Here is a 17,665-nt window from a genome sequence, read left to right as displayed (position 1 = left end):
TTTCCATGCTTAAAATTCTGCATTAATATTTGCTTTCACGTATTTAGTACTGTTGGCATTCCAGCAGGTGAAGAGGGGGAGAAGTGAAGTGTTTTGAAGTGTTGTTTTTCAAGGCAGGAAAAAGATAGATTCGTGGGCTAACATGCAAGATTGGTACCTAGGGGAGAGAGGGCCAGTTCCATGTGCTAGGTCACATTAGTTCCATGTGCTAGGTCACTTACACTTTCCATGCCAGTTCTCTCCACCATGGAGACTGTAGCACAGCAGGTATTACTAAAGTATGCATGGGTACAAAGTACAAAGAATCCTGCAAGTATCTGTAAGTACCTCAGAGAGATCCCTTTATCTATAATTAGTAGAATACAAAACGTAAAAGGCATTTGAGCAAAAAAATGCGCTGTCAGAAGATACTCAACCTTAATATTTTTGCAAGTGTATGATACCAAATGTTATGCTAAAAAATCTGTCTTTTCCTAACCCGTTTTTGGTCAGAACATTTTTCTACCAAACATATACTGTCAGAATTTCTCTATTACGTTATCATTATTACCCTGTGAAGTGCAGTGCTTGGTGCTAGTGCCTGTTCTTTCCGTTTGGACCACAGGTTGGAAGAGGTGGGTGAGAATCCTTGAAACTCTGTGTGCACATAGCTCCATTCAGCCACTAGATGGAACCGGTCCTCTTCTGACTGCAAATGAGGAACTGGAGATTGGTAGTTTTAGAAATTTATATTTCTACAAGGTTTTTAAAAGTAAATCTAACTTTTTTAAGCTTCACAAAAGGCGAAACATCTCTTGTTTTCTGAAGGTACTGGTTAGGGTATACAATGACCAGGATTGTTAACGTGTTTTGTGAGTTACTTTGCTTTGACTCAAAAGTAGCATCCATTAGTACATGTATCACAGAACCATAGAATCAGAATCATGTATCTTTGTGAAAACTAATTTCCTTTCTTACAGTCTGGTTGGCTGAGGAAATATGCACTTGGAGTAAAGGCAAAGTAAAGGTACTCTTTACTGTGTCATCATAGTTCCAAAACTCTGCTAGACCATGTTGACTCACTTACCCAGAAGAGCTCAAGAGAACACTTTGCAGTAGGTGTTGTATGATGTGGTATTTGTGACTTGTCAGCTGGCATGTTCCCTTCTCCATTGAGTCAGTGCTTAGCAAATGCACTTGTGTAGCCGTAGATAGAAGAGATCCTCTCATAAAAGTTAGGTCATTTCCATTTTGAAGGGAGATCTTGCCACACAAGATGTTTTATATCTGGTAGTTAACTTCTGTCAGTGAGCAATAAAGGATAGAAATTCCTCTGCGATTAGGAGTCTATATAAAAAATATGCCCCAAACAGTGCCAAGAAGCATTTACATGCTGCAAAATTCACCAATTAAGGAGAACCTAAATAAGATGTTATGTTTTATGCTATTTCAGCTAATCTAAGATGAAAAGAAAACATAAAATAATTATTCTGGCAGTATCCCTTTGACTTCTGTGCCTTCTATTTGGAGAATTGCATTAGCTTACAAACAACTTAATTTATATAATTATTTTTAATTTTAGAGTAGGTGTTTAATTTGCTGCTTCTTTTGTCCAGCTATTTTGTAATAATGCATGTTGTTAAACCAGATGGTTATGTTTCTGTGGTGGGTGGAATGATCTCAGTTTTTCTGCCAGCTTAACTTTGGAAAGTGTTGTCTGGCTCTGGTAATTTTCTGACTAAACAGTACTATATAAACATAAGATATGCCTTAAAAACAGAGACTCTAAAGGAGCTGAGACACACACAGATGTTTAACTGTTAATTTATTGGAAGCAACCTCATTTATTGTCTGAGATTTCATACAGCATCTGTTAACAAATGCGCATTCAGTTGGTCTGTTTCCCAGATGGGGGCAAATCCACAATCTGGGAGGTGTGGCATCTCCTTCCACATTTCACTTTTCACATTTTGGGAGTTTGGGAAATTGAACCTGTGGAGTTTCAAATACTCTCAAGAGCCATGTCCCAGATGGTTGGATAATCAGGTTCAATTTCCCAACAGTGTGTGTAAAGTCTTCAGAGTGTTGCAAAATACAGTAAGCATGTAAGTGCTTGCAAAAAGTTTTCTTCAAAAAGAAGGCTAATAGATGCCTGTTGAGAAATGCATTTCCAATTTATATATCCTGAATGAGTATATCTGGTATCCACAAGATTTGTAAAGAAATAAAAACACACACAAGAATTTGGGACTCAAAAGCCTGCTTCAATTCCTGGCAAGAAGCATCCTTTTAAAATAGTTCTGTGCTGAGCACATAGCTGTTTTTGCCTATCATCTTGTGGATGGTAAATATAGTCTACCAAATGTTTCACAGATCATTGAAGTCTTGCTCCTTTCCCACTTCCACTAACAGGCATCTTGCACAGTCTTTTATGTCTTATTGTAGTTGAGCTCTCAACATTTGTCTACTCACGATAGGAAATTAAGTCAATTATGAAGTGGTTTGCCAGTGATTACATTGTAGGTGTGAAATGATGGTAGCAAGACTGTCTTTCAGTGAAGGAGGGAGCTCTTGTCTTTTTCCAAGGAGGAGAAGGAATGTGTGTTTTGAGTGTACTCTGTATTTTATAATTTCTGTCAGACTTATTCTAATTACATGTGTTGTTTTTTCATTTTTTAGTTTATTTATGGAGGCATGCTCAGACAAGCCCTTGTTAATTTTGTTACTTGCTTCACATTTGAATTTAAGAAGACAGTGTTTTATAATCACTTCCAAGAGTTTGAAAAACAGTATAACAAATTTGTTGTGTGTGCTTTCACTTCTAATATTCTACATAACAGTAATTAATTCATTTGTGACATGAAAATAATGCTGTTGTTTGTTTTGGGATAGATTCTTAAAGATCACGTGACAAAATTTTGGTCTTCAGGATGTTAATACCTAATTATAGTTTCTGTCTAGTTTTCTGTGGTTTAGACCTGATCACTGTGATCTAAGACTTCACGTAAGTCAAAATTTTCTGGAAATAGTCTGAGTTATATGACTATGTCTGAGTTGCTGAACAGGGAAGACCCACATTTCCTCCTTGTAAAATAACTTATAATAGGTCTCATTAGGTCTCATCTTCCTACCCTCCAAGTTTTGCACTGAATCAGTTATATTTTGAGTAGGTAGTATGCTTACTTTTCACACGTCTTACTGTTCCCTATGTATTTCTGCAGTGCACTTTCCAGTGGCTTTGGACAAGTTTCACTTATGGCCCGTGTATCTCAGACAACTGAAGTAGTTCTCGTGTTTCTCAAATGCTGTTGTTTTTGTTTTAATCCAGGATATACATGTGGTCTACAGACTCTTGAATGTGCGTCCCCTCACACTTCATGTGAATGTGTACATCAGAAAGTAGACTCAGGGAGGAAGTGGTCAGAATTAAAAGAAAGAATTTCATCACAGGCTGAGTATAGCGTTCTAGAATCTTCTGCTTTGGACTTAGTAGGTGAAAAATGTTCTTCATTGGACTTGATAATTTTTAAAGGTCTTTCCAGACTAAATGATTCTACAATTCTGTTAGGCTACAGGTAGGGAAGTCTGATGTGTGTGTGTGCCAAGGAGATACAGACACACACACACACACACACACACACACACACACACACACATATATACATAAGATGCATTATTTTTCTGTTCCATCATATGATGAAAAATATTTACACTTTTTTTTTTCATAGATGAAGTTTTTTGACATCTGGAGAAGGAAAGGGAAAAAAACAAATCTGCTTTCACTGAGGAAATGGAAAGATTGTTGGAGCTGTAGTGATATGACAGTTCATACTCTCACAGCACATTAAAGACCTCCAGAGAAAAGGGGAGTGAATAAAACCTGAGCATAAAAATTGTTCTTTTGTAAGGAGGAAATTAGACACTAATCCTGTAAATGTTTCTATTTAAATTCCATGTGTGCACTTTGTATTTACACAAAGATCATTCAAATGCATATTTAAGTTCATATAAACCTTACTTCTCACTAATTTTTTTTTTTATCTCCTTAATTAAAAAGATTTTCTTTCTCATAAAGATCCATGAAATTATGGTCATTCTCACCACCTCTATCATCTTATTTACAGGACACTTGATATCAATGTGCTTTATAGCCTGTGCTTTACATGCTCACCAAAACATTTATTTTAAGTATCTTCCATCTGGAAGATGGAAGGTCGTTAATATTGCTGTAGGTGCTCATTGTTCTTTGCAAATTTGTAGTGATACACCTGCATCAACTGTTATTTTCCTGAAGCAGCTACCTTAATTTACACTGAGTATAATTAATGAGATGCAAAAAGGAAAGAAGCAACGCACGAATAGGCTACCCTGGGGAGGAAGGTAGATCTTAAGGCTTTTTCAGCTGTGAATTCATACACACATGCTGCTACTATTTCCATTGTTAAGAAACAGTATTTTAAAGGAGATTTAAGTCATCATTTTCTGTAGATATGGTCTTGATTATTTCCCTTCCTTTTTTTCCTTTTCCTCTGCTAATAATGTTTTTCTCTAAAGTAAAAATCTTTCCTTTTTGTTAAAGCCATTTAACAGAAATGTGTAAACTTATTTACTCATTAGACAGTAATATAAATAGTAAAAAACCTTTTCTACTGAATGAATGACTCTGCCTTATTTTTTGTGTATATTTTACAGCATTGTTTTTGACTACCTTGTTTTAAAATTCAGTGAAATACTTTACTGGGCATAAAACCCTGGAATAACCATTAAAGAACAAACAAAACCAACACAAAATCACAACAAGAGAAGTCTTCAGTTTGATTTCCCAAAACTTGAGAAGAGTTACCAACTGCTTTTGGAATTTGTGATTTAGCTCTTTATTCTGAAAGCTGTATCGGTAACACAGAATAAGAAAGGGAAGCATTAAAAGGGATATGCTGTCCCCAGACAAATTATACAAGTTTTAGTAGGTTTTATCTGTACTGCTGTATGAAGTGGGATAGAGATGGATCTGTGCATGTTTTTGACTTAATCTGTGTACCTGACAAACCTATGCTACAACTTTGCTTGCTAGCATTACGTATCCTAAAGTAAGCAGCACAGTGTTGTCCTAGAATTACAGTTTCGGAGTTGCACATAAAATCAGGTGGCAGGAAAGGTATTAAATATTCATGTTACCACTCCTAGAAAATTTCATGAAATGCCTTCATACTACAGCAGTTTGCAATTGCAGTCTTGGGCTGTAGCAATAAACAGTGCTGGCAAATTCATATCTGTCAAACAGTACATTTCCAAGACTAAAGAAAAAAATATGTGTTCCATTTTGAATTTTTTTATCATTATTAATGCTTACAGCATTTTCTGAAGAATATGATTACATTATGAAAGGTTTTCACTCCAGCTTTGAGGCATGTGCTGTTTTCCTGTACTTTTGCAGTGGTACTTGGAAAGCAGGTGCACTTCTTTCCTGGAGCCTGGCTTTGTGTTCAAAGGGACACTCAGCAGGTTGATTCTTATTGTGGAGAATGAGCATGATGATGAAATGTCATAGCAGTCTAATAATCTATAATCTATAATAAGTCTACTAATGCTTGGACAAGCACTAGAATGGGACTGCCTCTGAGTATGCTTACATTTCTTGCTAGGTTCTATTAAATTTTCTTGGTATTGCTATGGATATTAGTCTGTTTTGCTGGTGGAGAACTAAAACAAACTGAAAAGAGCACATAGTAAATGCCTATACAAAAGTTAGGTGCCAACAGCACCTGAACACGTTGGAGAGTCTTGCTTTCTTCTCACAATCTACCATCAATATTCTTCCATCAGCGGTGTTCCTATTCTCCCTCTAGCTGTTCCAGTTGTTGTTCTTTCAGTATTTTTTCTGCAGATTCTTAAATCAGAACATTATGATGGCTTTGGAACAGATTATTTATGTATTTATTTTTGCAAATATTGAATTTCTGGAAAGATGCTGTGAATGATTCTCATTGCCAAATACTGTATGTGGAATCAGTCCCTCAGAGTTTCTCTTCTGATTACTGAAGCAAAAATGAAATCCATTCCTTTCATATGCCCCTATTATCATTACTTTGCATTGTTGCAAGCTGTTTTCTATTCTTATAAACGCAGGCAGGTTGTCTTGTGCTTCACAATTTGTATTTCTTGCCAGCAACTAAAAGAGGAAAAGATGCTGAGCTTTAAAGCTAGTGTGGTATCTACATTTTGTTCTCTTTTGCCCCTGTATTAAGGCTGCCAGGAGTGGGTGGCTGTTTGTTTACATGTATTGCATTTTTCCTGGCAAATTTTGAAAAATATAATTGTTGTGAACTGAACCAGCAGTGGATTTTGCCCTCTGTTTCCCTTTCCTCTGCTTGTTTGAAAACAACACAAAACTGCTGCAAGAGCTGGGGCTCTTTTGCAGACAAGCTGTGCATTCGTTACTCTTCAGACAGATACCACGTCAATGGCTTGATGGGCCAGTTTTCAAACAGCCTAGCTGTACCTGTAAAGATCCAGCTGCAAGCCTGGAGAAGAGAAAGCTGCGAGGTGACCTGGTAGAGGCCTGTCAGTATCTAAAGGGGAAAGAAAGGGAAGACAGAAGGGAATTAATGGACCCTTTTAGGGTCTGTGGAAGTAGAACAAGGGGAAGTGGTTTCGAGCTTAGAGAAGGTAGGTTTAGGTTGGATATAAGGAAAAAATCTTTTACAGTGAGTGTAGTAAGGCGCTAGAAGATGTTGCCCAGTGATCACACAATAACAAAGGTTGGAAAAGACCTACAAGATCATCCAGTCCAACCATCCCCCTATCACCAATAGTTCTCACTGAATCATATCCCTCATCACAAAATCCAAATGTTCCTTGAGCACCTCCAGGGTCAGTGACTCCACCACGACCATGGGCGGCCCATTCCAGTGCCTGGCCACTCTTTCAAAGAAGCAGTATTTCCTAACATCCAGTCTGAATCTCCCCTGGTGCAGCTTGAAGCCATTCCCTCTGATCCTATCACCAGTTACACGAGAGAAGAGGCCGACCCCCAGCTCACTACAGCCTCCCTCCAGGTAGTTATGGAGAGCAATAAGGTCTCCCCTGAGCCTCCTCTTCTCCAGGCTGAACATTCCCAGCTCCCTCAGCCGCTCCCCATAAACCCTGTGCTCCAGACCCCTCACCAGCTTTGTCGCCCTTCTCTGAACCCGCTCCAGGGCCTCAATGTCTTCCTTGCAGAGAGGGACCCAAAACTGGACACAGCCCTGGAGGTGCAGCCTCACCAGAGCTGAGTACAGGGGACAATCACTGCCCTGTTCCTGCTGGCAACACCGTTCCTGATGCAAACCAGGATGCCATTGCCCTTCTTGGCCACCTGGGCACACTGTCGGCTCCTGTTCAGCCGAGCATCAATCAATACCCCCAGGTCCATTTCCTCTATGCAGTCCTCCAGCCACTCCGCCCCAAGCCTGTAGCGTCGCCTGGGGTTGTTGTGGCCAAAGTGCAGGACCCGGCATTTGGCCTTGTTGAACCTCATCCCATTGACTTCAGCCCAGCTATGCAGCCTGTCCAATGTAATTCATGCCCCATCTCTGAAGACTTTCAAGGTGAGGCTGGATCAGGCCCTAGACAACCTGGTGTGACTGTGGTGTCCCTGTTCATTGCAGGAGAGTTGGACTAGATGGCTTCAGAGATTCCTTCCAACTGGCCTTTTGCATTTACTTTGGTCATTCTATACTTGTTCCTTTCCCATATTGCTGCAGTCTTACTTAAATCAGACATCACATAGGCTCTCAGATTTAATTTTTAAAGGTACAAAGTCAAGTTTCTGGTTCTTTCTTGTAAGACAGTTTTGCCATTGTTAGAATTGTTAGAAAAAAAGAGCACCATTGTGCTCTCTTTGACTGTTGATTGGAACTTCATATGGCTGTGAATCAATCCCTCTTGGACTCTCTATGCCTGTGTCAGTACTATCCTAATCTAACAGAGAACTTCATGCTTGTGAGAGATACCTTTTGCTGTTTTTTTTTCCCCATTACCATTCTGATGACTAACACTTATTCTGAGTTGTACTAGCATGCTCCAACTACTACTCAAATGAATCTCAAAAACACAGCAAAAAAACCTGCAAAACATGCTAGTTGCCCCAGGTGTATCACCTTGCATGTTATGCTGTTACACTGCCCCTCTTTTCTTCTGAACAACAGCTCCTAAGATTGCTCATTTCTTCTTCTGTAACATCTCCATACTACTTCAGTTTTACACTATCTAGCATTTTTGAGCCTCAAATTCATCTAAATAAATTCAACTGAACCTGGATTTTGCACCACTATAGTTAACAGTATGACTGTCTTAGTACTTAATTTCTTTAATCTTGGAAGAAATGTAATGACCTTTCTGAATGCAAGTGCTTGTACTTTCAACATGTTGCATTTTGCTAGCTCCCTGTTTACCAGTTCTTAACTCACTTTACACTTTTTCTACCAGTCCTCATTTTCTCCAGTTATACTGAAGATTCACTTGTATGTTAACATATATGTGCACATACCTCTATTCCAGCTGCTTGAAAAGTCCACCCATCTCAGTGAGGATTTGCCTGAATTGAAACCTTTTGTAAATCTGCAGTGATTTTCTTGTTTGTCTCCATGATGTTGACTATTGTTTCCAATATTCCAATATTGTTTTTCTGCAAATAAGCTCTGCATTTGTTTCTCTTTGGTCAGACACCACATCAGAGGCTTGATGGACCAGTTTTCAAACAGCCTAGCTGTACCTGTAAATATCCATGCTAATTCTTTCAGACTTCTGGGATAGGTAGTACACAAGCTTTGCCCTGTTCTCTCAGCTGCATGCACTGAAGATCTTTTCATTTCCGCTTGTAGGCTGACATTGGCAATTTCCATTTCCATAGCATCAGTCTCTGTCAGAGTGCAGCTGTCATCATTGCCACTGTAATTGGCAGCAGGAGTGTTTGTTCAGTTTTGGCCTAGATGCACGTTCCCAGAAGTACAAATCAGAGCACTGTACTCGTATCGAAATCCTATTTAAGGGACATGGTATTGCTTGCTGACTGTGTGCAGTAACTAAGGAAGTTGCCTTCTCGAAAGTGCTCTTGGCTCAGATTGATTCTCCTTTATTCATACGGACTGATTTCTTATAATGAGCTGTGTGCCCAGAGATTTATGTTTTTCTTCTCCTTGGCGATTTCATTTAGTCTGATAAATAATACTTCTTCTTCCTGCCAGTCTTTCCTCTCTTACCTCAGGGCAGGCTATCATTTTTCTTCGATTTCTGTGTTTTTCCAAATAGCACATATACCTTACTGCAGGCAGTCTAGTCAGGATTGCCATGCTATGGTGCTCGTATTTGCCCAGTGTTTATTTGATTAGGTTCTTTCTATTGTCTGCAGACTTAACCCTTTGAGGTTTGAAGTTCTGGGGAAAAATTATCTAGGAATTCTCATGCCTACAGTGTTACTAAAGCCTCTCTGGCATTTGCTTGCCTTTTAGATCCCCCCTTCCCAGATATCAAATTTGTTGCAGCAAAAGGTTCTGCACCATTGCTCAGGCTCCGGAAAGCAGAAGATCGAAATGGACCCATCAGGTTTGTCTCTGCACTGTTTACCTTCTCAAACAACATTCTGTAGATCTGCAGTGTACATACTGGAGCTTTCTGTTTTGATTATATTACTTTTTTTAGCAGTAGGTAAACAGTTAAGCTGTAACTCCCAGTGCAAAATAATATTTAGCTTCAGACTCTTCCTTGATTTCTGGACCAAAATTTTGTTTTTGAGAATTCTGAATTGTTTTTTCCCCCCTTTACACAGTGAAATCACAGTTGATGTTTATTGATGCATTCAAAGCAATACTACCCCTGTTGTTTTTGTTTTCCAAGCAACTTAATGGTACCAATATTCTTTTTTCTACGAGTGAGAGGAAATTGAGAGCAAAGTCTGTATTTGTACATGTTCTGAAGCAGTGTTTCCATTGCTACCAAAATATGTTTCTAGAGAAAAAGAACCGCATCTCCCTAACTGCTGTTTGTGAAAGAAGAAAGTAATTGTAACTCATGTTACACTAAAGCAGAAAACATTTCAAAGTTCATAGTATGGGAAATAGTGACGGTAGCTGCTGTAAGAATTACTCTTCCTATGATTGGATACTATAAACTAAACACTGTTTTCAGATAACACAGACAGATATAATCAATTTCCTGGAAATGGTATTTGTCCTTTAAACAGAAAAAGTCTGGTTGTAGGGAAATTAGGAATTGTTTTTAGATCCCCATGATGTGTGCTATTTCGTACGTGAAATTGCACAAAAGGTGGGAGGAGCAAATGGCCACGTGCAATAACTCAGTTTGGTGGTCTTCTGAGCATGAATGAACGTGTAATGTTACTGTGCACGTCATGAAGACTCCTAGCTTTAAATTTGTCTATATTGCTTTTTGTTCAAAATGCAAGGGTAAACACACACAGAGAAGTATTTCAGTACAGGAAGAATTCATACTGGGCATTGATGATTAAAAGCAGTTAATGGGCTCAAAGTAGAAAAGATAATATAAAAATGGAGTGAAAGTCTGATTTGTTATGCACTGAACTGAAAGCTAATGTTTACTTTTTTCTTTTCACCACTCTAGTCTTTATCAGGTGATTGTGCTTCCACTTGGTTTGCAAAGTACTTTTGTTTGTGACTCCTTTGCCACTGCCACTTTCTTCAGCAACACCACTGACGCTAAGGGATATGTGGCAGCTGAATTTCGGGCAAAGGATGTTGCTGATAACATGCCAGTTGCTCTTGGAGACAGACATTACTACGGAAAGTTTTATAATGCTCCTTTGAAGCTGGGAAAAGAATACTGTGTTTTTTTGAGAATAATAAGCGAGTGGAATAAGGTAATGGGTGTTATGTAAACTTTTCTTTATACTGATTAAATGACATGTTGCTGGAGAAAAAAGGAAAATGTTACTTTCCTCTTAAATTTTTATGATTCTACTTGACAGAATTAGTTTAAATCTGATGCTTCTTTAAATAACTCTTCTAACTCCTTACAGATATTTATGTAATTGTATTTCTGGAGCAACTCTGGATGCCAAAAGGCAAACAATAGAAAGAATTTAAAGCAGAGGTCCATCTCTGCCCTCAGTATCTGGAGGCATCTGTTGGGCTAAACTTAGTGGAAGAAATTAGTTTTAGAATCTGAAAACCACTCCTAAGCAATGAAAAATTCTCACAGTATTGAATTGTAAGTTATATAGTTCTCCAAGAGATAAGGGAAAAATATGTTTTATAATGCATATTGACTTCCAAACAGCCAGTTCCCTTGAGGAAGCCTTGCTGGAATAAGGAATGCTACTAGCATTTTTTGATTGTCTATTTTAAGGTAAATACAGATTTTATTTAGAAACAAGATGTCGCTAAGCTATGTTCAATGTTCCAGTGTCTTGCCTCCCATGACGTCATGCCACTAGTTTTCCAGTCACGACCTGTCGTGGTGATCAAGAGCTTATCATTTTTTCCTAATACAGGTAGTTTTTCTCTGTAGGTAGTTTTTCTCACGTGCCATATTTTCCACATGCATACAGTTCCCAAATGTCAAAAGTAAAAATAAAACACCTACTAAAGAAAAAAACACCTAATTGAATCTTTGCCTATAGCTCATTGTGTGAAAACAAGAGTTCAGAAGTCTTGTGAATGCAGCATGAAGTAAGGAAGGAAGTAGGCAAAAGCTCATCTGTTAATGAACTGTAAATAATTCCCTGTAATTCTGGAAATCTGCGCCCAAAACTGAGTAATTGAATACTACTTCCAGTAATAAATGTGACTGCCTCTGTCCAAACAGTGAAATAAAACAAGTGAATGTAAGAGCTGTTACTGATACCTGTTAATCTGTGTAATCTTTATCCTGTGTACCATCCAAAACATTTGGTTCACAATAACAAGTTAGCCCAAAATATTCTGGAATTTGGATGTTGGACTGGTTTTTTTTTTTCCCAGAATTTACTCTGTGAAGCAGATTGATAGTGAGTCAAATATGTACAATTTTAGCCTATCTAAGTAAGTCTTTGAATTCAGTTTTTTCTGTCCTACAGTTTTATGCTTTGGTATCTCTAGTTCTTTCCCTTTATTACTTTTCTGATACTGAGGAAGTTTTTCTATTATTACTTGTGTTGAGCCTTTTCCTGCACTGAGCAGCACAGATTGCTTAAATATCTCTGCAACCTGTCTGTTGAGCTGCTTGTAAGTTATATTCCTTTTCTCTTTGGTATAGATAATTTTCTGTTTTTGTTTTTGTTTTTTTTTTTTAAATCTCTGGCATTGCCAGATGTGTTTCCTAGGCCACTGGTTTAATGGAACATAATTTCTGTTATCTGTATTTTTGGCTTCCTTCCATCTAGAATGCATCAGCCCCTTAATATGTAGTTTTCTATATGACTTTTCGGATTTAATGAAGCACATGAGGTTACATTCAACACTTTTAAACCATCATTGGGATTGCAAACACCAGCCAGCTTTGGTTCTCATCTCTTCTTTGAAATGAAACTTATACTTGTGTCTCTCAGGGCTGCTACCAGGGGAAAAAAAGTCATCTCAATTTCCCAAAGTAAAAACATTCACTATGTTGAGGATGACTGCCCTTGCAGAGAGTGTAAGTGATGATAAATTTCTCTTGTGAGAAACAGTGACTTCTATGCTTTCATTTCAGGTCAGAACACAGTCCTGTGCTGTATGGGCACAAATTAAAAGTAAGTGAATTTTAACTTCAGTGAGAAAGCAGCAGGTGTAACGTCTGTGCTTGGCAGCATAATTACAAATAATTGTTGTGGCTATTCTTTCATTTGCCATTTATAATCTGTTGATTTTGATGATTGGGAAGGTTAGAGTCAGAAAATTTGCTTTGCACTTGTTAACTAGAGGACAGTGTTCTAAAATGGGTTCTATTTTTTAAATGTATCTTTGTAGACATCCCATCCAAATGTTACATAAATCTTTGTGCACAATAGACTTGAAGAACAGGAGTGAAGTGTTAGTAATTACCCTTAAGATAGTTCTGTGTTGGCTTAGAGATTTATTTCATTTTGTTAAACATCTTCTAGCTATTAGTAGCCGCTAAAGACCCCCACAGACTCTAAATTCTGCTCTGGAGTTGAAAGACTTAGGAATGCAGTGTCATTGGAGAGTGACAGTGCTTCAAAATGGTGCATGGCTCTTGGTGTACCTGCTCCCTGTTCAGCAGAAGACACACCTGGCAGCTGTTACTACTAGCCTTGAGAAGTGCATATTTATTTCTAGGCTGCCTGTTGTTGTTCACTCTCAAGACCTGGTTTGCTTAGTGCCACAAAGAAAAGGTCGCTTAGACAGCCGGTATTTATGAGAAATTCTGCTAAGCTCAGGAATTCAGTAGGGTTGAGAGCTCTGTTGCTTGTCTAAAAAGGCAAGAGCTGTCAATTAACTCTGGAAAGATTAAAAAAACTGTCCTCTCTGAATTTGTTCTTTATCAGTTTCTACAGTGCTGTCAAACACTGCTATGTATAGGTGAATTTTATTTTGGAAAAAGAATGAGAATAGCACTGAAAAGGTCCTCGGTTTCTTACTGGATGCATTCCCATTTTACTGGGTAGACTTCTAGCCAGTGTCCTTGGCCTAGTGTACTTCTACAGTTGGAGAGGCTGAGGGTGTTATTGGTTCACTGAATCCTTTGAGGGACGTTGCTTACTGTGTGTGAAGACCAGATCTGTAAATTAAATTTTAACCAAACTGCATGGTTTCAAGTCCCATATAGACATGCCTACACACTGTTGAATAAATCATCATAAAAAGTGGTAGAATGCTGTTGTAACTATACTTCCTTCAGTTACAAATAGTTGTCTGAATAAAGCAGATCTAGAGTTATCTCGCAAAACAGACTCTGCCATGTATAGGCAAAACATTTCTTTCATTTTCATGGAAGACTAATGTCTGTTCTGTGCAATTAACATATGGAAATTGGCATCACAGTGAAGTAAGGACAAGTATTACCTCTACCGAAAGTGAAAGTGCTTGAGGATTAAACAGATGTTCCTTGCAAGGTCTCTGTCTGAAATCTTTATTTTCTATTTTTCCAGACTCACAGTAGGCTAGCAGGTGAGAGTTGAGTTTCTCTTTTGTCAGGGTACCCTCACAGGTAGTTCTTAGTAATTCTGGTTTTGAATCGCTATAGGCCTTTTATTCTATCCTTTGGTTGCTTATGGTATGATGGACTTGGGTAACGTTATCATTGCCCAGGGAAGAAAATAGGATGGGGAAGGGAAATTATGCCTGAATTCCAATAATTACAAAAGAATGCATCAAGCCATTTAATAAAGCATTAGAACTGTCTGGCACAAGAGACAATCTTGGCATATGATGTAGACTGAGTTGTTCATGAAACTGGGGAGTGGAGAAAGGTAATAATTTTTGAGAACTGTGTCTTACTTCCTCCTCAGCCCTGTAGAGCTGACCAGTCAGCTCTAGGACTGCTTGGTGGAGCAGCAAGTCCATCCAGCACAGGAGTTCTGCAATATTACCTCAGCTTTGAGCAGACTCAGTCCATCACCAGACTGAAGCTACATTATTTGATATTTGCTCATTCGATCTGGTGTTTTTCTTTCAGATTCATCACTCACCCTTTGGTACATGACTGCAGTTGTGTTAGGGTCGGTTGCTGCTGTCTGCCTTATACTGTTCTTATCATTCTTGGCAGCACGGTACGTATTGCTTTTATCTTCACCTTTCCAGTCTTCCTGCACAAAGTTTACATATTTTGCTTTTCAGTTAGTCTTTTTTGCCAGTCTGCTTGATTAAGGCCTCTTGGGTGGATTATAAACTTTATCAAGAATTATCTCAGTGGCCATTTAGTCTGACCACTGCTGGAACTGATGTCCTTTATATCTTTCCAGTCACCAGAGAAACATCTGAAAAGTATGGGGCTCATCTTAATAAAAGGAGGATTCAGAAACTGAATAGCATGAGGAATTTCATCCAGATATGTTTTGATTTTATGATTAGTAAAGGTTTTTGGGGTGTGCTACTCCAGAAGTGAAGTCATTACCAATGGAAATGTTGCTGTATGTTTCTGATTAAAGAATCCATTTTCCAGTATTACCAACTTCACTCAAAGTGCCTGCAAAGTTAGTTTTTCAATAGTGGTTGATATTTAGCTAAGGCCCACAATAAAAATGTTATTGAAATTTTTAAGAAGTTGATTCTTATTTTGTGATCTTTCATATAGGGACAATAACTTTGTAAATGTCATTTCAAAACTGAAATTAACATGCGCCTTTCATCAATTGTGTGTGTCTAGGTGACAAAAATGGGACAAAGGGACACAAGTAATTTTCAAAATTGTGTCCAGTCAGTTAGCATCAATGTTAGAAGTGAGCTGTTTAAATAATAGACTGCTGCAAGCACTCAAAAAGCAATTACGGAATGACCAACCTACTCCTGCCCACAGTGCACAGAGATACTCCTGTGCATCTCTGAATGATAAGAGAAGGAGCTGTGAGAGAAAACTGCTGTGGGTGCTGGGAAGCTGGATTCTGTGTGGTCTGTAAGAGCAGATTAAACAAGGATTTTTCAGGAGTGACACAGCTACAGCTGGTCTTGCCATTGATGTCAGGTGGATGGTCTCAGATTATTTCTTAGGATCCTTGTGGGCTTGAATTTTCTTTGATATCTGTCACAAAGATCCACGGTATTCAAGTATTCAGCAGCTTGTTGTGTCTTCTGTCTCAGGAGCTATATTAGTCCAGTGGCACAGATTATGAACTCCTCGTGTCATGGTTGCTGAAAGACATTCAACTGTCCCTCAGTGGGTTTGCCTGGCACTGGGTTGACAAAGTATACAGCCTGACTGCTGTATGCCCTTTAATATTAATTATACTTCCTTCATTTAAAAAAAATGTGTTAGCACGTAGTTGTTGTTACTGAGATACCTTGTCATAAATTCACCTTGCTTCATTCCTATGCTTCCTTCAGTACGTGGTGCCTTTTCAGATGTAAAACAACAGTGCCAAAACTTCAGCTCTGTAAAATTTTGCGTAGGGCCTGAGTGTTGTCATTATCAAGGTTAATCCAGGTCAGGCATCTGACAGAATAGGAATGCTTTGCACTTATATAACTTGTTAACTCTAATGTTCAGAATTTATACTAGCATCTCAGTTCTTAAAACAAAAAAACATCTTTATAAACTGTCTTTTATCTCATCAGCATGAGCAAGGCACTGCCTGTCAGATCTGTACTTCAGTCTTCAATGATTTTGACAGTTTGTTGGTTATTTTGGTTTTTTTGACTGAAATGTCTTCTCTTTCTTCAGCTCTTATCTCTACAGGACAGTGCACTCCCCACCTGCTGCTTTAGCCTGCGAGGGTGTACGTTTATCTGCTACCATGGACACTGCACGAGCATCATCATTACTAGAGACTGAAAATGTCTCTCTTCTCTAAGGTGATATCCCTTGAAGTCAGCGTAGAGAAAATGCAGTCTCCTTACCAAAGCCAACATCTGCCAGGATGTATCTGTAAGGCACATCTGTACTATAGCATTGACATTTGAAATCTGTTTGTTATTGAGTTGTTTATTGTATCCCCTTGTTTTCAGACAGTGTGGTGTATAAAGAACCTCCCAGCACAGATGCGTTCTGTCAGAGACATTAGCATGCATCCCGTGTGTTTGGCCACACATTTAGCTATTCCAGCCACATGGGCGCCTGGAAGTAAGCGTGTTTATCATACCTGATTACACAAATAATCCCCTGATCCAACAGAGACTATCTGAAGATCAACTCCTACTTTCAGTGCCAGAGGGAACAAACTGACCCACTATGAGAGAAAATGCAGATCAATCCTAATGACAGATAAAGTGCCTATTGTGTTTCCCAGTAAAAAGATAGATTTTATCAGTTACTTATGGATAATGCAACTCCAATAACAAGTACAGAGCTTTTAGAGACTTGAAATAAAGTCATCAGGAAGTGTGTTCCAGAGATACTGCAATTGTTGCTGTTAGCGATTAGCAATAGTTGCAAATAGTAAAAAAGAATAGCTTTAGTGGCATGTGAAACTGTTCTAAAGCAAGAGCTACCTGTCTTAGATACAGTTTTACTTTTTTTAATCTCTGTTTTGTAATTGCAACTGAATAAAAACTTTAATATTACTGTCTGGCTGGTGAGCTGGTATGTAACATCGGGTTAGTGTCAATCAGTAAAATGTAGTTCAGTAATTTCTTATGACATACTCACAGAAAAGAATCAAGAAAGAATCAAGTGCCTGACCTTATTTCCACTCCTGTTCAGAAGTTGCTTTGAAATACATTACAAAGTCATTCTGTTAACTAGTGAAATAAATAAGAAAGAGTTTTGGTTTTTTAGCCATTTTGTTGCTTTTCCAAGTAATGTTTTGTATTTCACATTTCAAATATATGATAGCTCTTTTTGGAATTCTAAGCATTTCTGATTCCAGTTGACTTTCGTATTCCAGAGACACTGTCTCTCCAGGTTATGTAATTCTTTTTCTTTTTGGTGTTCAAAAAGGATGTTTTCAAGTGTAACAATAGACTTTGTAGTCGGTAAAACAGAGAGGGGTTACAGTTAAATTGCATACAGCCAAGGGTATTTTATTTTTAAATTTTATTTTGTTTTTATTTTGTTTTGAAGTATGGGTAATAGCAGTGCTCAGATATTACATCTGTTA

General features: G+C 38.2%; 1 protein-coding gene across 1 annotated transcript in view; it reads left to right on the top strand.

Annotated features, from left to right (window-relative positions):
• SUSD1 (sushi domain containing 1) overlaps positions 1-17,129 on the top strand; it is a 38,673-nt gene extending 21,544 nt beyond the window's left edge. The window contains exons 12-16 of the mRNA XM_042882940.1: positions 9,468-9,561; positions 10,597-10,852; positions 12,664-12,703; positions 14,590-14,683; positions 16,291-17,129. Coding sequence (XP_042738874.1) covers positions 9,468-9,561; positions 10,597-10,852; positions 12,664-12,703; positions 14,590-14,683; positions 16,291-16,420 — 614 coding nt within the window. The 3' untranslated portion in view covers positions 16,421-17,129. The remainder of the gene's footprint in view (positions 1-9,467; positions 9,562-10,596; positions 10,853-12,663; positions 12,704-14,589; positions 14,684-16,290) is intronic.
• The last annotated feature ends 536 nt before the right edge of the window (positions 17,130-17,665 follow it).

The sequence above is a fragment of the Lagopus leucura genome, unplaced genomic scaffold (assembly GCF_019238085.1).
Source record: "Lagopus leucura isolate 7727_CA_CO unplaced genomic scaffold, USGS_WTPT01 Super-Scaffold_100036, whole genome shotgun sequence".
In the NCBI taxonomy this organism is placed as follows: domain Eukaryota; kingdom Metazoa; phylum Chordata; class Aves; order Galliformes; family Phasianidae; genus Lagopus; species Lagopus leucura.
This window is presented reverse-complemented; position numbering and strand designations above follow the sequence as displayed.